The following is a 21,737-nucleotide window of genomic DNA, read 5'->3' on the forward strand; positions in this document are numbered from 1 at the left end:
GTCTAAACTGTAACTAGGCCACTCAGGAACATTCAATCATCTTGGTAAGAAACTCCAGTGTAGACTTCAGCTAGTGTTTTAGGTTATTGTCCTACTGAAAGGTGAATTTGTCGCCCAGTGTCTGTTGGAAAGCAGATTGAACCAAGTTTTTCTCTAGGATTTTGCCTGTGTTTATAGCTGTAGTTCGTATATTTATACCCCCTAGTCCTTGCTGATGTCAAGCATACCCATAACATGATACAGCCATCACCATGCTTGCCAAGGCAGCAGCTACTCTTCCTGGGGTCCAGCAAAAATTAAGGCAGTATAATGCATTACAATAAAAAACGTTAACATTAAAATACATTTGACAAAATATTTCACAAGACATTAAGTGTGCGCCCTCATGCCACTACAACACACAATCCGAGTGCACATGTGTGTATAGTGTGTATGTTATATGTGTGTTTGTACCTGTGTGTGTGTCTCTTCACAGTCCTCGCTGTTCCATAAAGTGTATTTTTATCCGTTTTTTTAAATCAGATTTTACTGCTTGCGTGAGTTACTTGATGTAGAATAGAGTTTAGAGGTCGACCGATTAAATCGGCATGGCCGATTAATTAGGGCCGATTTCAAGTTTTCATAACAATCGGTAATCGGCATTTTTGGACGCCGATTATGGCTGATTACATTGCATTCCATGAGGAAACTGTGTGGCAGGCTGACCACCTGTTACGCGAGTGCAGCAAGGAGCCAAGGTAAGTTGCTAGCTAGCATTAAACTTATCTTATAAAAAACAATCAATCTTCACATAATCACTAGTTAACTACACATGGTTAATGATATTACTAGGTTAACTAGCTAGTCCTGCGTTGCATATAATCAATGCGGTGCCTGTTAATTTAGAATCGAATCACAGCGTACTTCGCCAAACAGGTGATGATTTAACAAAAGCGCATTCGCGAAAAAAGCACAATCGTTGCACGAATGTACGTAACCATAAACATCAGTGCCTTTATTAAAATCAATTCACAGAAGTATATTTTTTTAAACCTGCATATTTAGTTAAGAAATTAATGTTAGCAGGCAATATTAACTAGGGAAACTGTGTCACTTCTCTTGCGTTCAATGGACGCAGAGTCAGGGTATATGCAACAGTTTGGGCCTCCTGGCTCGTTGCGAACTAATTTGCCAGAAATGTACATAATTATGACATAACATTGAAGGTTGTGCAATGTAACAGAAATATTTAGAATTTGGGTTCCACCCATTCGATAAAATACGGAACGGTTCCGTATTTCACTGAAAGAATAAATGTTTTGTTTTCTAAATGATAGTTTCCGGATTTGACCATATTAATGACCAAAGGCTCGTATTTCTGTATTTATTATATTATAATTAAGTCTATGATGTGATAGAGCAGTCTGACTGAGCGATGGTAGGTGGCAGCAGGCTCGTAAGCATTCATTCAAACTTTACTGCGTTTGCCAGCAGCTCTTAGCAATGCTTGATTCTTAGCAATGCTTGAATCACAGCGCTGGTTATGACTTTACGCCTATCAACTCCTGAGATTAAGCTGGCAATACTAAAGTGCCTCTTAGAACATCCAATAGTCAAAGGTATATGAAATACAAATGGTATAGAGAGAAATAGTCAACGTGTCATAATTCCTATAATAAACTACAACCTAAAACTTCTTAACTGGGAATATTGAAGAACTGGGAATACTGAACCACCAGCTTTCATATGTTCTCATGTTCTGAGCAAGGAACTTAAATGTTAGATTTTTTACATGGCACATATTGCACTTTTACTTTCTTCTCCAACACTGTTTTTGCATTATTTAAACCAAATTGAGCATGTTTCATTATTTATTTGAGACTAAATAGATTTTTATTTATGTATTATATTAAGTTAAAATAAGTGTTCATTGTTCATTCAGTATTGTTGTAATTGTCATTATATTTGAAAAAAAAGAAAATAAAAAAATTGGCCAATTAATCGGTATTGGCTTTTTTTGGTCCTCCAATAATCATAATCGGTCGACCTCTAATATAGTTCCATGTGGCGATGGCTCTATGTAGTACTGTGTGCCTCTCATAGTCTGTTCTGGACTTGGGGACATGTCTTGTGGGGTATGCATGGATGTCCGAGCTGTGTGCTAGTAGTTTAAAACAGACAGCTCGGTACATTCAGCATGTCAACACTTCTTACAAAAACAAGTAGTGATGAAGTCCGTCTCTCCTCTACTTTGAGCCATGAGAGAGTGACATGCATATTATTAATGTTAGCTCTACATGTACATTTAAGGGCCGGCAGTGCTGCCCTGTCCCTCTTTGTGGCACCTGACCACATGACTGTGCAGTAGCCCAGGTGTGACAAAACTAGGGCCCGCAGGACCTGCCTTGTTCATATTGTTGTTAAGAAAGCAGAGCTGCGCTTTATTATAGATAGACCTCTCCCAAGTTTAGCTACTGTTGCATCAATATGTTTTGACCATAACAGTGGTCTCAGCACTACGTCAGCTGCTACAGCGCGTGAGATCCCTGCAACACATAACAAAGAGCTGCAGTCAGTTTCAGAATAGGTTGCAAGGAATAACAAAACTAAAAAGCATTGTATTTGGGACAAATAATTTACTAAACCCTAAACCTCAACTAAATCTTGTAATGAATAATGTGGAAATTGAGAAAGTCGAGGTGACTAAACTGCTTGGAGTAACCCTGGACTGCAGCTCTTTGTTAAGTGTTGCAGTGATTTCAGTCGCTGTAGTAGCTGACGTGTATATTGTTCAGTCATCTGCATACATAGACACACTGGCTTTACTCAGAGCCAGTGGGATGTCATTAGTAAACATTGAAAAAAGTAAGGGGCTGCCCTGGGGAATGCCTGATTCTACCTGGATTATGTTGGAGAGGCTACTATTAAAGAACACGCTCTGTGTTCTGTTAGACAGGTAACTCTCAATCCACAATATAGCAGGGGGTATAAAGCCATAACAGATATGTTTTTCGAGCAGCATACTATGATCGATAAAGTCTAAAGACTGAAGTCTAACAAAACAGCTCCCACAGTCTTTTTACTATCAATTTCTTTCAGCCAATCATTTGTGTAAGCACCGCCCATGTTGATTAACCTTCCCTATAAGCATGCTGAAAGCCTGTTGTTAATTTATTTACTGTAAAATAGCATTTTATCTGGTCAAACAGATTTTTTCCCAAAGATTTAGTAAGGGTTGGTAACAGGCTGATTGGCCGGATATTTGAGCCAGTAAAGTGTGCTTTACTATTCTTGGGTAGTGGAAAGACTTTTGTTTCCCTCCAGGCCTGAGGGAACACACTTTAATGTAGGCTTAGATTGAAGAGATGGCAAATAGGAGTGGCAATATCGTCCACTATCATTCTCAGTCATTTTCCATCCAAGTTGTCAGACCCAGGTGGGTTGTCATTGTTGATAGACAACAATAATTGTTTCAGTTCTTCCACACTCACTTTACTGAATTCAAATTACAGTTGGCAATATCAGTGGGTTTTGTGAGGAATGAGCGAATTGATTCAATGAATGATACAGCTGAGTTCGCCTTTTTGGCCAAAATGTTATTTAAGGTGCTCCAAAGTGTTTTACTATCATTCTTGATATAATTTATCTTCATTTCATAGCGTACAGTGATTCGTCCTTTAAAAGTTGCAGCGTACTGCGGCGCAGCTTGCATGGTGCCGCAGAATTCTATGGCATGTTATTTAAGCGTGAACCTCTGGTACCAATAATGCTTAGTGCTACTTTGACCACCAGAGGGCATCTTTGAGAAGCATTTGATAGCCTTCAATAGTGGCTGTACTAGAGAATGCAGGCACGCGGGAGACCAGGGTTCAATTCCCCGATGGGGAGGAAGGAGTAGACTGTCCTTGTAAATAAGAATTTGTTCTTAACTGATTCCATGCGTGTTATTTCATAGTTGTGATGTCTTCACTATTATTCTACATTGTAGAAAATAGTCCAAATAAAGAAAAGCCCTGGAATGAGTAGGTGTGTCCAAACTGTTGACTGGTACTTGCTTAATTCATTTAATTAATATTATGGTGTTTCTATTCCAAGAAAAATGAAAAACCCTCTGGGTTTCTGTCAGGATGGAACGGAAAATATGGCGCTGTACAACGGGACGGTCGGGAGTACAGTACTGGGCTATTTAGCTAAAGAATCCCTGTGTCGTGCGGTTAGAGACACAGTAGTTGTCTCAGTTAGAGACACAGTAGGACTCAAAAGCATAATCAGTGCTCTGACTCCCCCTTGCGCTGGTCTGGAGCAATGAAGAGGTGATGCAGGGTACCGTACTAAACCACAAATTACCTCTATGTCCCGCAGCATAATCACAAAACATTTAGTGGAGCAACCACTGTAGTTTCTTCTTCTTCTTCTTTTTGTTCTGTTTAGTCACATGATTTCTCAATATGCAGTAGGTTTGCAAATCAGTTATGCAGCCAGGTTTGCCATTCCTTCCGCCACATCCCTTTCAACCATAACATTTGTCAAATCAATCCACGGGGATATAACAGTTTTTACAGTCATTTTCTGAACGCTTATAAGTAACTGGAGTAAGCAATTTCATAAATGTGTCAAGTGCAGCATCTGGTTGCTCCTCATTACAAACCACAGACCAGCAAATATGATTTACATCATCAACAAAGGAATCACTACAAAACCTTCTGTAGGACCTCTTTTACACAATATTAGGTCCAGCCTTTGGAACTATGGTTTTCCTAGATATGGCTACCATATTGTGATCACTACATCCAATGCATTTGGATACTGCTTTAAAGCAGATTTCTGCAGCATTAGTAAAGATGTGAACAATACATGAGGATGATTTCATACCTGTGCTGTTTGTAAATACTCTGGCAGGTTGACTGATAACCTGAAGCAGGTTGGAGGCACTGGTTACAGTTCTGAGCTTTTCCTTGAGTGGGCAGCTTGATGAAACCCAGCCAATATTTAGGTCACCCAGAAAATATACCTCTCTGGTGATATCACATACATTATCAAGCATTTCACACATATTATCCAGATCCTGACCAGAATGGGCTTTAGGTGAGGCAAGTGAACCTGTAGCCATATTACTTCAACAGTATTTGACATGAGATCCTCTCTAAGATTTACTGGAATGTAGCTCTGAATATAGACCGGAACACCATCCCTGTTGACATTTCTGTCTTTTCTGCAGATGTTATATCCATGTATTGCTACCACTATATCATCACAGGTGTTATCTAAGTGTGTTTCAGAGATAGTCAGTATATGAATGTCATCTGTTACTAGCACGTTATCCATTTCATGAACCTTGTTTCTAGGCAACATAGATTAAAGTGGGCTATTTTTTGCACTTTTCTGGGATGCTTGATCGTTTTTATTGCTATACTGAACTGCTTATCAGAAGTACACACACTGATATTTATGATAGAGCTGATAGTGCAGGGTGAGCTGCACACAGCAAACTTCCTACTAGGGCACACCATAGATGCATGATTACTACATACAATAGATATAGGATCGACAGAGGCATTCAGGGGAGTTAGAGTGACATAAATTAGGTTACTTACATTATGACTTCAAACGCTCCTGGGATAATGTACATTTGCTGCAGCACTACGACAACTCAGCCACACAATGGTAGGGATTATCTGAGCAGGGCTTGGGTCATTGATGATAAATCATTGTCTCAACGCAGCCTTGAAATGCGTGGACAGAGTCCAGGAGCCAAGATGATTTGGATGGACTCTGTTATTCCTGTAGAGCATCTACTGTTTCCAGAAAGTTATATATAAAAGTTTTGCCAACAGAGCTACAGTAATCTTACAGTAATGCAAGTAGCCTGCTGAATCTTTCACAGCTGTGGCCCAACAATGGAACAGGGCCTGAAAACTTTCAGAGCTAGAATAATTGTTTTACAATCCATTTTCAGCAGTTCCGAGCTAGCCATCCAAATGTAGTTAGACCCCACATGGACTATAACAGCGTCAGCCCCCAGCATCTGTCGCAGAATGGTAGGAAGCAGGCTTGTAATGTTCTGTACTCCTGCTCCAGGACAGAACATGTATTTCCCGCCAAAACCGGAAGTGTCATTCAAAAGCATATAAATACACTGAGTGTACAAAACATTAAGGACACCTTCCTATTATTGAGTTGCACCCGCCCATTTTGCTCTCAGAACAGCCTCAATTCGTCCAGCATGGAACTACAAGGTGTCAAAAGCATTCCACAGGGACGCTGGCACATGTTGACTCCAATGCTTCCCAAAGTTGTGTCGATTTAGCTGGATGTCCTTTGGGTGGTGGACCATTTTTTATACACCGGGACACTGTTGAGCATGAAAAACCCAGCAGCGTTGCAGTTCTTGACACAAACCGGTGCACCTGACACCTACTACCATACCCCGTTCAAAGGCACTTAAATCTTGTGGGGCTCCCGAGGGGAGCAGCGGTCTAAGGTACTTCATCTCAGTGCTAGAGGTGTCACTACAGACCCTGGTTCGGTTCCAGGCTGTATCACAACCAGCCGTGATTGGGAGTCCCATAGGGCGGCGCACAATTGGCCCCGCGTTGTTATAGGGTTTGGCCGGGGTAGGCCATCATTGTAAATAAGAATTTGTTCTTAACTGACTTGCCTAGTTAAACAAAAGGTTAAATATATACATATTGTTTTTAATTGCGTCTTGCCCATTCACCCTCTGAATGGTACACATACACAATCCTTGTCTCAATTCTCTCAAGGCTTAAAACTCCTTATTTAATCTGTCTACTCCCCAATCTACACTGATTGAAGTGGATTTAACAAGTGACATCAATAAGGATCATAGCTTTCACCTGGATTCACCTGGTCAGTCTATGACAGCGATTCCCAACCCTGGTCCTCCAGTACCCCAAACAGTACACATTTTCATTGTAACCATGGCCAAACACACCTGATTCAACTTGTCAACTAATCATCAAGGCCTCAATGAGTTGAATGAGGTGTGTTTGTCAAGGGCTACAATGAAACTGTGTACTGTTGGGGGTACTGGAGGACCAGGGTTGGAAAGAGCAGGGGGTCCTTAATGTTTTGTACACTCAGTGTATGTCTGGATTTGATTAGAGTTTTGATCCACATGAAAATTCAAACCTGATGCTACCTGCGCCTGATGAGTCCTACATTAAAGACATTTTATGATCCCAAGCCCAAAAAATACTAAATGATTGTGCCATTATCCAATACATAGCCTGTTATATAGGCAACCGCACATTGCGCATGACAAAAAAACATAAAGGCCAGAGATGTAGCTATGCTCTCTTGTGTAAATAAATGAAGCACGCTCCAGTAGGCTACTATTTTTGGGTGTGGACCGTATTACTGTACTGTATTGTATTATACAGTATTATATGGACTGGAACATGCGATGCTGGTGCAGAACATGCGGCCTACAAAGTTACAATTATAGGCTAGCAAATTTTCATTTTGAAATATAATAGGGCCTATTTCACAATTGTATAATTTGTAGGCTGACACATACAGTTGAAGTCAGAAGTTTACATACACCTCAGCCAACTACACTTAAACTCAGTTTTTCACAATTCCTGACATTTAATCCTAGTAAAAATTCCCTTGTCTTAGGTCAGTTAGGATCACCACTTCATTTTAAGAATGTGAAATGTCCGAATAATAGTAGAGAGAATGATTTATTTCAGCTTTAATTTCTTTCATCACATTCCCAGTGGGTCAGAAGTTTACATACACTCAATTATTTGGTAGCATTGCCTTTATATTGTTTAACTTGGGTCAAACATTTCAGGTAGCCTTCCACAAGCTACCCACAATAAGTTTGGTGAATTTTAAACCACTCCTCCTGACAGAGCTGGTGTAATTGAGTCAGGTTGGAAGGCCTTCTTGCTCACACACGCTTTTTCAGTTCTGCCCACAAATTTTCTATAGGATTGAGGTCAGGGCTTTGTGATGGCCACTCCAATACCTTGACTTTGTTGTCAAGCCATTTTGCCACAATTTTGGAAGTATGCTTGGGGTCATTGTCCATTGGGAAGACCCATTTGCAACCAAGCTTTAACTTCCTGACTGATGTCTTGAGATGTTGCTTCAATATATCCACATAATTTTTCCTCCCTCATGATGCCATCTATTTTGTGAAGTGCACCAGTCCCTCCTGCAGCAAAGCACCCCCACAACATGATGCTGCCACCCCCGTGCTTCACGGTTGGGATGGTGTTCTTCGGCTTGCAAGCATCCCCCCTTTTCCATTATTGCCAAAGAGTTATACTTTTGTAGACCAGAGAACATTTCTCCAAAAAGTATGATCTTTGTCCCCATGTGCAGTTTCAAACTGTAGTCTGGCTTTTTTTATGGCGGTTTTGGAGCAGTGGCTTCTTCCTTGCTGAGCGGCCTTTCAGGTTATGTCGATGTAGGACTCGTTTTACTGTGGATATAGATACTTTTCTACCCGTTTCCTCCACCATCTTCACAAGGTCCTTTGTTGTTGTTCTGCGATTGATTTGCACCTTTCGCACCAAAGTACGTTCATCTCTAGGAGACAGAACGCGTCTCCTTCCTGAGCGGTATGATGGCTGCGTGGTCCCATGCTGTTTATACTTGCGTACTATTGTTTGTACAGATGAACGTGGTACCTTCAGGCGTTTGGAAATTGCTCCCAAGGATGAACCAGACTTGTGGAGGTCTACAATTTTTTCTGAGGTCTTGGCTGATTTCGTTTGATTTTCCCATGATGTCAAGCAAAGAGGCATTGAGTGAAGGTAGGCCTTGAAATACATCCACAGGTACACCTCCAATTGACTCAAATTATGTCAATTAGCCTATCAGAAGCTTCTAAAGCCATGACATAATTTTCTGGAATTTTCCGAGCTGTTTAAAGGCACAGTCAACTTAGTGTATGTAATTATAAGTGAAATAATCTGACTGTAAACAATTGTTGGAAAAATGACTTGTGTCATGCACAAAGTAGATGTCCTAACTGACTTGCCAAAACTATAGTTTGTTAATTAACAAGAAATTTGTGGAGTGGTTGAAAAACGAGTTTTAATGACTCCAACATAAGTGTATGTAAACTTCCGACTTCAACTGTATATCAATCTTAAACATGATTATCTATTTTGGATGCAATCTGAATGGAATTGATGGAGAGAGAGAAAGACTGGGAGAGAGTACTCATGTGTACTAATTTAAACTGGGCGGTTGGATTTAAAGCGAGATATTAGAGTGATAGGCTGTTTTAAAACTCTGCAGCTGCAATTTTAAAAAACCGTTATCTTTACAAAAGTGACCTGGTCATGTTAATTTATCTTTACAATTCAAAAATAAGGTGACCCCCAAAAGACAAATGGATATGTGTAAATTAGATGGAAAGCCAGATGGATATGTGCAAATTAGATGGAAAGCCAGATGGATGTGTAAATTAGATCGAAAGCCAGATGGATATGTGTAAATTAGATGGAAAGCCAGATGGATATGTGTAAATTAGATGGAAAGCCAGATGGAGATGTATGGAAAGCCAGATGGATATGTGTAAATTAGATGGAAAGCCAGATGGATATAGGTAAATTAGATGGAAAGCCAGATGGATATGGGTAAATTAGATGGAAAGCCAGATGGATATGGGTAAATTAGATAGAAAGCCAGATGGATATGGGTAAATTAGATAGAAAGCCAGATGGATATGTGTAAATTAGATGGAAAGCCAGATGGATATAGGTAAATTAGATGGAAAGCCAGATGGATATGGGTAAATTAGATGGAAAGCCAGATGGATATGGGTAAATTAGATAGAAAGCCAGATGGATATGTGTAAATTAGATGGAAAGCCAGATGGATATAGGTAAATTAGATGGAAAGCCAGATGGATATGGGTAAATTAGATGGAAAGCCAGATGGATATGGGTAAATTAGATAGAAAGCCAGATGGATATGTGTAAATTAGATGGAAAGCCAGATGGATATGGGTAAATTAGATGCGCATTCAGTCATTATATTAATGTAGCATAGGCTATGCTGCAGAAAATGTAGGTCTACCTGTTACAAGAAAAAAAGTTACCATGATGAGATGATATGTCTACATGCATTGTGAACTGCATTCCACATTGAGATGGGCTGTCTGTCCCCACTCTGAGCGTTGATGATTGATCACGCAGAAAGCATAGAGAAGGCTGTAGAGAAGCCAGATTTAGACATCACATATAATTTAGCAGTTCCATTTCATGTCATGCCGTTCATATAAATCATTTATTAGAATTTACTGGATTCCCACAGTTATTTATCATGGGAAATGGGAGTGGGTTTGGGTGGGAAATGTCTGTAAATCTCAGTAACCCGGTTCCCGCTATTCAACCCTAGTCTGTGCTGTCTGGGGTGTGTGGACTAGCTCTTTGAGCTCCACCATCTCTCTCTCCAGCTCTGTGGATGTATCTTTCTCAACAATAGAGGAGCAGTGCAGTAGTGGGTCTGTTCAGTGCTATGGGTTGATTCTCCTTTTGGGGCTGCACGTCTGCGGGGCAATTTGAGGTGGGGGTGGGATTAGACTCACTCAGAATGGGGTATTCGTCACCAAGAGTGAGCTTCTCCTGCTGCGCTCTCTCTTTGATCCCATAAAAGTCCTGCTGAAACTGTTTGAGTTTGCCATGCACCAACCCTGTTCAAGCCTTGTACACGTTGGCAGAGGTTATTTCAGTTTCATGGTCCTCAATGTCTAGTATTCTGAGTTTCCACCATGGAATTCTGTAGAATCTGTTGGATTCTAGCTTAAAATATACTTATTCATGTTCAGAATTTATTCAGTACTTTACATGTATAAGAAATGTATATGTTGGGGTCAATGAAGGGTGGATAGGAATCTGGTGTATGGAAAGTTATTGAGTGAGACAAGGGGAAGTGCAGAAAGTTCATATTCTGTTGAAATTGAATATTTGGAAGGAGGCAAAGAGCAACAGTCTAGTTTCAGTTCCTGATAAGGCAGGTCAGTTGCTTAGGATCTAGGACCATGAGAGATGTGGAACTCAACTGGAGATGAGGTCAACAGTTAAAGAGAGAAGACACTGCTCGGAAGGGGTCCACACACATTTCCACACCCATGAGGGTCCTATACTTAGGCAGGGCCATAACAATACCAGTAAGATGAACCTAACAACAGAGAAGGAGTGTCTATCTTAGACATGCAAGGAGATGACTGCCTAGTTGGAAGGTATACAGATGTGCTTGTGTGACTTTTCATAGATTTTACTGTTTGTTCAGAACCTAACACCTCTCTCTTGACAGAGGGGTATTGTGCTCTTTTAGCACTGTGCCATGCCAGGGGATGGGGTGGAAAATTAAGCTGCTTATTTTCCCCTCTTTCTAACAATCAGCAAATAGTGTCTCTGAATTGTCCTTGAGGAGCTTCTTTTTACACTTATTCCATGCAGGGGTACTGTACTGTACTGTGATGACCTCTGCACAGGAGGAAGGTATGGAGCAGAGGCCTCAGAGCCCTCTGCATTTGGGTGGGAGAGGCTGTGATGCTCTGCTGCCTTTGTTGGGTTCAAGGGTTTCACACCTCTCACTTCACACCTCAGAGCAAATTGAAGTTGCAGCCGGGACGTCTGTGTTGTCCTAGCAAGCTTGGTAGCCGACAACTGGCATCAAGTCATTATATATAACAAAATATTTAGAGATTATTGTCTTTTCATTTTTTGCTTCAAAAGTAGCTTCAGACTGAACATTACTCACTCAGTTTTGCGTTAGATGGTATTTCCAGGTTTCTGCGATGTTTCTTCTGCTGGTTTTGGTTTGCTATACCGTTTGGAATTTTGATTTGGAGTGAAGGTTTTGATGTAGCGGGTAGTATCCTGTATAAGTCCTTGCAAAAAAATTAAAGTTTTTATATACTACCGTTCAAAAGTTTAGGGTCACTTAGAAATGTCCTTGTTTTTGAAAGAAAAGCCATTTTTTGGTCCATTAATATAACATCAAATTGATCAGAAATACAGAGTAGACATTGTTAATGTTGTAAATGACTATTGTAGCTGGAAAAGTATGTGGAGCATCAGCATTTGTGGGTTCGATTACAGGCTCAAAATGACTAGAAACAAATGCCTTTCTTCTGAAACTCATCAGTCTATTCTTTTTCTGAGAAATGAAGGCTATTCTATGCGAGAAATTGCCAAGAAACTGAAGATTTCGTACAACACTGTGTACTACTCCCTTCAAAGAACAGCACAAACCAGAATAGAAAGAGGAGTGGGAGGCCCCGGTGCACAACTGAGCAAGAGGACAAGTACATTAGAGTGTCTAGTTTGACAAACAAGTCCTCAACTGGCAGCTTCATTAAATAGTACCCGCAAAACACCAGTCTCAACGTCAACAGTGAAGAGGCGACTCCGGGATGCTGGCCTTCTATGCAGAGTTGCAAAGAAAAAGACATCTCAGACTGGCCAATAAAAACAAAAGATTAAGATGGGCAAAATAACACAGACACTGAACTGAGGAACTCTGCCTAGAAGGCCAGCATCCCGGAGTCGCCTCTTCACTGTTGACGTTGAGACTGGTGTTTTGCGGGTACTATTTAATGAAGCTGCCAGTTGAGGACTTGTTTCTCCCTTTGCTATGAAGCCCCTAAATAAGATCTGGTTCAACCAATTACCTTCAAAAGTCAAATAATTAGTTAAATAAAGTCCGCCTGTGTGCAATCTAAATGTCACATGATCTTAGAATATATATATATATATATATATATATATATATATATATATATATACTGCTCAAAAAAATAAAGGGAACACTTAAACAACACAATGTAACTCCAAGTCAATCACACTTCTGTGAAATCAAACTGTCCACTTAGGAAGCAACACTGATTGACAATAAATTTCACATGCTGTTGTGCAAATGGAATAGACAACAGGTGGAAATTATAGGCAATTAGCAAGACACCCCCAATAAAGGAGTGGTTCTGCAGGTGGTAACCACAGACCACTTCTCAGTTCCTATGCTTCCTGGCTGATGTTTTGGTCACTTTTGAATGCTGGCGGTGCTTTCACTCTAGTGGTAGCATGAGACGGAGTCTACAACCCACACAAGTAGCTCAGGTAGTGCAGCTCATCCAGGATGGCACATCAATGCAAGCTGTGGCAAGAAGGTTTGCTGTGTCTGTCAGCGTAGTGTCCAGAGCATGGAGGCGCTACCAGGAGACAGGCCAGTGCATCAGGAGACGTGGAGGAGGCCGTAGGAGGGCAACAACCCAGCAGCAGGACCGCTACCTCCGCCTTTGTGCAAGGAGGAGCACTGCCAGAGCCCTGCAAAATGACCTCCAGCAGGCCACAAATGTGCATGTGTCTGCTCAAACGGTCAGAAACAGACTCCATGAGGGTGGTATGAGGGCCCGACGTCCACAGGTGGGGGTTGTGCTTACAGCCCAACACCGTGCAGGACGTTTGGCATTTGCCAGAGAACACCAAGATTGGCAAAATCGCCACTGGCGCCCTGTGCTCTTCACAGATGAAAGCAGGTTCACACTTAGCACATGTGACAGATGTGACAGTCTGGTGACGCCGTGGAGAACGTTCTGCTTCCTGCAACATCCTCCAGCATGACCGGTTTGGCGGTGGGTCAGTCATGGTGTGGGGTGGCATTTCTTTGGGGGGGCCGCACAGCCCTCCATGTGCTCGCCAGAGGTAGCCTGACTGCCATTAGGTACCGAGATGAGATCCTCAGACCCCTTGTGAGACCATATGCTGGTGCGGTTGGCTCTGGGTTCCTCCTAATGCAAGACAATGCTAGACCTCATGTGGCCAGAGTGTGTCAGCAGTTCCTGCAAGAGGAAGGCATTGATGCTATGGACTGGCCCGCCCGTTCCCCAGACCTGAATCCAATTGAGCACATCTGGGACATCATGTCTCGCTCCATCCACCAACGCCACGTTGCACCACAGACTGTCCAGGAGTTGGCAGATGCTTTAGTCCAGGTCTGGGAGGAGATCCCTCAGGAGACCATCCGCCACCTCATCAGGAGCATAGCCAGGCATTGTAGGGAGGTCATACAGGCACGTGGAGGCCACACACACTACTGAGCCTCATTTTGACTTGTTTTAAGGACATTACATCAAAGTTGGATCAGCCTGTAGTGTGGTTTTCCACTTTAATTTTGAGTGTGACTCCAAATCCAGACCTCCATGGGTTGATAAATTGGATTTCCATTGATTATTTTTGTGTGATTTTGTTGTCAGCACATTCAACTATGAAAAGAAAAAAGTATTTAATAAGATTATTTAATTCATTCAGATCTAGGATGTGTTATTTTAGTGTTCCCTTTATTTTTTTGAGCAGTGTATATATATATATATATATATATATATATATATATATATATATATATATATATATATATATATATATATATATATATATATATATATACCTGTTCTGAAAGGCCCCAGAGTCTGCAACACCCTTAAGCAAGGGGCACCACCAAGCAAGCGGCAGCATTAAGACCAAGGAGCTCTCCAAACAGGTCAGGGACAAAGATGTGGTGAAGTACAGATCAGGGTTGGGTTATAAAAAAATATACGAAACTTTTAACATCCCACAGAGCACCATTAAATCCATTATTAAAAAATGGAAAGAATATGGCACCACAACAAACCTGCCAAGAGAGGGCCGCCCACCAAAACTCATGGACCAGGCAAGGAGAGCATTAATCAGAGAGGCAACAAAGAGACCAAAGATAACCCTGAAGGAGCTGCAAAGCTTCACAGCGGAGATTGGAGTATCTGTCCATAGGACCACTAAGCCGTACACTCCACAGAGCTGGGCTTTACGGAAGAGTGGCCAGAAAAAAGCCTTTGCTAAATAAGAAAAATAAGCAAACACGTTTGGTGTTCGCCAAAATGCATGTGGGAGACTCCCCAAACATATGGAAGAAGGTACTCTGGTCAGATGAGACTAAAATTGAGCTTTTTGGCCATCAAGGAACACGCTATATCTGGCGCAAACCCAACAACTCTCATCACTCTGAGAACACCATCCCCACAGTGAAGCATGGTGGTGGCAGCATCATGCTGTGGGAATGTTTTATTTCGGCAGGGACTGGGAATCTGGTCAGAATTGAAGAAATGATGGATGGCGCTAAATACAGGGAAATCCTTGAGGGAAACCTGTTCCAGTCTTCCAGAGATTTGAGACTGGGACGGAGGTTCAACTTCCAGCAGGACAATGACCCTAAGCATACTGCTAAATCAACACTCGAGTGGTTTAAGGGGAAACATTTAAATGTTTTGGAATGGCCTAGTTAAAGCCCAGACCTCAATCCAATTGAGAATCTGTGGTATGACTTAAAGATTGCTGTACACCAGCGGAACCCATCCAACTTGAAGGAGCTGGAGCAGTTTTGTCTTGAAGAATGGGCTAAAATCCCAGTGGCTAGATGTGCCAAGCTTATAGAGACATACCCCAAGAGACTCGCAGCTGTAATTGCTGCAAAAGGTGTCTCTACAAAATATTGACTTTTGGGGGGGGTGAATAGTTATGCACGCTCAAGGTTTCATTTTTTTTTGTCTTATTTCTTGCTTGTTTTACAAGAAAAAATATTTTGCATCTTCAAAGTGGTAGGCATGTTGTGTAAATCAAATGATACAAACCCCCCAAAAATCCATTTTAATTCCAGTTTTTAAGGAATCAAAATAGGAAAAATGCCACGGGGGGTGAATACTTTCGCAGGCCTCTGTATAGTGTTGTAATGATGTGCAAATAGTTAAAGTACAAAAGGGAAAATAAATAAACATAAATATAGGTTGTATTTACTGTGGTGTTTGTTCTTCACTGGTTGCCCTTTTTCTTGTGGCAACAGGTCACAAATCTTGCTGCTGTGATTGCACACTGTGGTATTTTACCCAATAGATATGGGAGTTCATCGAAATTGGATTTGTTTTCAAATTCTTTGTGTGTCTGTGTAATCTGAGGGAAATATGTGTCTACACACACACACACACACACACACACACACACACACACACACACACACACACACACAAGCGCTGGTGTCCACTTCCACCACTGTCTGACACTGTTTTTCTTAGCTGAAGTTGCTTTGGACAAGATTCTCATACACGCACAAACACACACACAATCCCCCCCTCCCTACCTGCCCTACACACACCTCTTGATGTTTTGATGGTAAGTTGAAAATGGCCTGTGGTGATATAGACCCATCTGTGTCTGACCCCGAGAAATTCTACACAGAGGTCAAGCCCACTACGGCAACATCAGAGGGACACATTTCACCGACATCACAAGGCTGTCTGCCCCCTGCCAGTTAACCTCCAGGCCTGGCTTTAGAGAGCTCAACAGAACATCTTTAAAAAGCCATGCAGCTTTTTACATATACAGGAATTTGGTCTAGTTTCCAGTCCAACTCTTCAAAGAGCCAGGCAGCTACTGTACTGTACCTAAATCTAGACATGCTCAATCTGCTCATCCAGAGCCACACACATCGAATGTTATTTCATAATGCCCTCAGGCTGATTCTAAAGCCTTTAGTGAAATGGTTGATACTCTGCTATGCCTCTGTAGCATAAGATTCAATGAAACCACTCACAGAGAAAACATTTTTCTCTCAAATAGGGAGCAAACCACTTGCTACTGCAGCAGACAATACGCTAGACAAATTAGATTGTGGTTTCATGTCTCGTAGTAAACAGAGGGAGGAATGTGTGGTGTGTGTGTCAATATGTGTTCCTATAACTAGGATCTGAGGCCTGTTTTAATAAGCGTTCTCTCTCTGTCTGTCTAGACATTGTTATGATACCCACTGCCTGCCCCGCCACTCCAAACTAACAGTCAGTCCTCTGAAGCAGGCTCAACAACAAGCCTGGGTTATAGAGGAAAAACATCACAATAACACTACTTAACCAGTGTCTAGGGTGTGATACAACACCATCTAATAGAGGGTGTGGTATGGTACTGTCCTGTGGCCTGTCATGAGGCATGTGAGGCCTTGGAACAGAGACAGATAATCAGTATGGTATTGGTATGGTATACATAATAGAGGATAGAGGTAGAGTGTAAGGTATTAAGGTATAGGGTGTAGTGTATGTTACCTGGTGACCTACTCCAGGTGGGACACATTGAACACATACAAAAAGGTACAGGCCAGGGACAGTGGATGGGTATGGTATGGAGCCATGGCAGAGTGTTTGGTTGAGGGAGTAGGGTTTAGTGTGTAGGGTTTAGGCTGTAGTGTCACCTGGTGACCCAGAGTTCGATACTGCGACCAAAACAGTCGCATTTGCGGCCGTTTGACTTGGCAGTGCGACACATTTTTAATTGGTCTCAAGGACGGCGGTGAAAAATTCTGACCTAGTCACGTTAGTTTTTGGTTCACAATTTTATTCAAACGGTAATGTGCAATTGACCAAAAATAAACGGCATGGGAATGCCATGGGATGGCATGGGAATGCCATGGGATGGCATGGGAATGCCATGGGAATGCCATGGGAATGCCCCTGTCTGTGTGTGTCAAGGCTCGACATCCGGGCTAGTCAATCATCCCCGTCAGTGGCACATTTGTACCAGCAAAAAAAAGATTGTAATAATGCTATTTTTTATCTAGGCTATATAATTGATCAAAAAACTGATGGATTTCCAAAGCTGTTTGTTATGTTGATTATTTATCACAAGCGCATTGCACACATACAGTATAGCCTAGATAATCTGTGAGGCAGAGAGAGCGCACAGATCTCGAACAGCTGGTTGATGCATGGAGCAAAGAACGACAGCGGTAGGAAAGATGTTCCAAGTTATGATATCTACCAGTAGATGCTAAGGCAAGAATGGGTTTAGGTTGTAGCGTTCCCTGTTCACCTGCTCAGGCAGGACACGTTGGGGTCGGGGGTTTAGTGTGTAGGATGTAGGGTTTAGGTTGTAGTACATAATGTTACCTGGTGACCTCCTGCTCAAGGCGTGACACATTGGGGACGTAGAACATGACCCCGAAGAAGAGCAGTGGCTCGTTACCAAACTTATCCAGCTGTTTCTTCAGAGGCTTCTCCAGCTCGACCCAGCGCTGGGACTGGGGCTGGGCCTTCCCCTGGAACCACAGGCCAAAATAATGGGTCTGGGGGGGAGAGACAGAGAAAAAAAGTAATGATTACACATTACAGACATACATATTATTATTGCATCTGAAAGAGGGTTTGTTTCCACAGATACAACAGCAGCAGCATGTCGAGAAAGGTATGATGGTCCTGCTTGAGATACAGTGCATTCGGGAAAGTATTTTTCTAAAAATGTTTACATTACAGCCTTATTCTAAAATGGATTAAATCGTTTTTTCCTCATCAATCTACACACAATACACCATAATGACAAAGCAAAATCAGGTTATTACAAATTTTAGCAAATGTATATAAAAAAAAACTTAATTAAATATCACCTTTACGTAAGTATTCAGACCCTTTACTCAGTACTTTGTTGAAGCACCTCTGGCAGTGATTACAGCCTCGAGTCTTCTTGGGTATGACGCTACAATCAATCAAATTTATTTATAAAGCCCTTTTTACATCAGCCAATGTCACAAAGTGCTATACAGAAACCCAGCCTAAAACCCCAAACAATGCAGATGTAGAAGCACGGTGGCTAGGAAAAACTTCCTAGAAAGGCAGGACCCAAGGAAGAAACCTAGAGAGGAACCAGGCTCTGAGGGATGGCCAGTCCTCTTCTGGCTGCGCCGGGTTGAGATTATAACAGTATATGGCCAAGATGTTCAAACTTTCATAGATAACCAGCAGGGTCAAATAATAATAATCACAGTGGTTGTAGAGTGTGCAACAGGTCAGCACCTCAGGAGTAAATGTCAGTTGGCTTTTCAAAGCCGAGCATTCAGAGTTAAAGACAGCAGGTGCGGTAGAGTGAGAGAGTCGAAAACAGTAGGTCCGGGACAAGGTAGCACGTCCGGTGAACAGGTCAGGGATCCATAGCCGCAGGCAGAACAGTTGAAACTGGAGCAGCAGCACGACCAGATGGACTGGGGACAGCAAGGAGTCATCAGGCCAGGTAGTCCTGAGGCATAGTCCCAGGGCTCAGATCCTCCGGGAGGGGAGGGGAGGGAGAGGGAGAGAGAATTAGAGGGAGCATACTTAAATTCACACAGGATACCGGATAAGACAGGAGAAATACTCCAGACATAACAGACTGAACCTACCCCCCGACACATAAACTAGTGCAGCATAAATACTGGAGGCGGAGACAGGAGGGGTTGGGAGACACTGCGGCCCCTCCGACGATAGCCCCGGAGAGGGCCAACCAGGCAGGATACAAGCTTGGCACAGCTGTATTTGGGGAGTTTCACCCATTCTTCTCTGCAGATCCTCTCAAGCTCTGTCATGTTGGATAGGGAGCATCTCTGCACAACTATTTTCAGGTCTCTTCAGATATGTTAGATCGGGTTCAAGTCCGGGCTCTGGCGGTTCAGAGACTTGTCCCCATTCAGAGACTTGTCCCCAAGCCACTACTGCGTTGTCTTGGCTGTGTGCTTAGGGTCGTTGTCCTGTTGGAAGTTGAACTTCCGCCCAAGCCTGAGGTCCTGAGTGCTCTGGAGCAGGCTTTCATCAAGGATCTCTCTGTACTTTGCTCAGTTATTCTTTCCCTTGATCATGACGAGACTCCCAGTAACTTCCATTGAAAGACATTCCCACAGAATGATGCTGTCACTGCCATACATCACCGTAGCGATGGTGCCAGGTTCCCTCCAGACGTGACGCTTGGCATTCAGGCCAAAGACTTCAATCTTGGTTTCATCAGACCAGGCTTGCGTTTGGTCATTCTACAATAAAGACCTGATTGGTATAGTGCTGCAGAGATGGTTGTCCTTCTGCAAGGTTCTCCCACCTCCACAGAGGCACTCCAGAGCTCAGTCAGAGTGACCATCGGGTTCTTGGTCACCTCCCTGACCAAGATTCTTCTCCCCAATTGCTCATTATGGCTGGGCATCTAGCTCTAGTAAGAGTCTTGGTGGTTCCAAACTTCTTCTATTTAATAATGATGGAGGCCACTTTGTTCCAGGGAACATTCAATGATGCAGACATTTTTTGGTACCCTTCCCCAAATCTGTTCCATACCATGCAGTGGTGCAACCTGTCAGGATGCTCTCAATGGTGCAGCTGTAAAACCTTTTGAGGATCTAAGGACCCATGCCAAATCTTTTCAGTCTCCTGAGGGGGAATAGGCTTTTTCCTTGCTCTCTTCACGACTGTCTTGGTGTGCTTGGACCATGATAGTTTGTTGGTGATGTGGACACCAAGGAACTTGTAGCTCAAAACCTGCTCCACTGCAGCCCCGTCGATGAGAATGGGGGCGTGCTCGGTCCTTCTTTTCCTGTAGTCCACAATCATCTCCTTTGTCTTGGTCACGTTGAGGTTGTTGTCCTGGCACCACACGGCCAAGTCTCTGACCTCCTCCCTATAGGCTGTCTCATCGTTGTTGGTGATCAGGCCTACCACTGTGTCATCGGCAACCTTGATGATGGTGTTGGAGTCGTGCCTGGCCATGCAGTCATGAGTGAACAGGGAGTACAAGAGGGGACTGAGCACGCACCCCTGAGAGGCCCCGGTGTTGAGGATCAGCGTGGCGGATGTGTTGTTACCTACCCTTACCACCTGGGGGCGGCCCGTCAGGAAGTCCAAGATCCATTTGCAGAGGGAGGTGTTTAGTTCCAGGGTCCTTAGCTTAGTGATGAGCTTTGAGGGTACTATGGTGTTGAATTCTGAGCTGTAGTCAATGAATAGCATTCTCACATAGGTGTTCCTTTTTCCAGGTGTGAAATGGCAGTGTGGAGTGCAATAGGGATTGCATCATCTGTGGATCTGTTGGTGTGGTATGCAAATTGGAGTGGGTCTAGGGTTTCTGGGATACTGGTGTTGATGTGAGCCATGACCAACCTTTCAAAGTATTTCATGGCTACAGATGTGAGTGCTATGGGCCGGTAGTCATTTAAGCAGGTTACCTTAGTGTTCTTGGGCACAGGGACTATGGTGGTCTGCTTGAAACATGTTGGTATTACAAACTCAAACAGGGAGAGGTTGAAAATGTAAGTGAAGACACTTGCCAGTTGGTCAGAGCATGCTCGGAGTACATGTCCTGGTAATCCATCTGGCCCTGCGGCCTTGTGAATGTTGACCTGTTTAAAGGTCTTACTCACATCAGCTGCAGAGAGCTTGATCACACAGTTGTCCGAAACAGCTGATGCTCTCATGCATGTTTCAGTGTTACTTGCCTTGAAGCGAGCATAGAAGTTATTTAGCTTGTCTGGTAGGCTCGTGTCACTTGGCAGCTCTCGGCTGTGCTTCCCTTTGTAGTTTGTAATAGTTCGCAAGCCCTGCCACACCGACGAGAGCCGGAGCAGTACGATTCAAAGCCAGTATAGTTCGATATCTGTTTATTTTTGATACATTTGCAAAAAAATATAAAAAACTTGTTTTCTCATTGTCAGTTGGGGTATTGTGTGTAGATTGATGAGGAAAACATTTTAATCAATTTTAGAATAATGCTGTAACGCAACAAAATGTGGAAAAAGTCAAGGGGTCTGAATACTTTCCAAATGCACTGCATCTGTTGTCTTGGGATGTTGTTGTGATTTGATGTGGACCATGATAAGTAGAGGCCAGGGCCCTCATTTATAAATATTGCGTAGAAACTATTCTACAATACTACTTAAAAAATCTGAATTTTAAATGTTCGTAAAAAATA

The 21,737-nt window shown here is 42.6% G+C and overlaps 1 protein-coding gene across 4 annotated transcripts in view; it reads right to left on the reverse strand.

Moving 5' to 3' along the window:
- LOC115188443 (tyrosine-protein phosphatase non-receptor type 14) overlaps positions 1-21,737 on the reverse strand; it is a 94,616-nt gene that overhangs the window by 40,115 nt on the left and 32,764 nt on the right. For all 4 annotated transcript variants that reach the window (XM_029747368.1, XM_029747343.1, XM_029747387.1 and 1 more), the window contains exon 3: positions 17,933-18,108. In XM_029747368.1, coding sequence (XP_029603228.1) covers positions 17,933-18,108 — 176 coding nt within the window. The remainder of the gene's footprint in view (positions 1-17,932; positions 18,109-21,737) is intronic.

The sequence above is a fragment of the Salmo trutta genome, chromosome 1 (genome assembly GCF_901001165.1).
Source record: "Salmo trutta chromosome 1, fSalTru1.1, whole genome shotgun sequence".
Lineage (NCBI taxonomy): Eukaryota > Metazoa > Chordata > Actinopteri > Salmoniformes > Salmonidae > Salmo > Salmo trutta.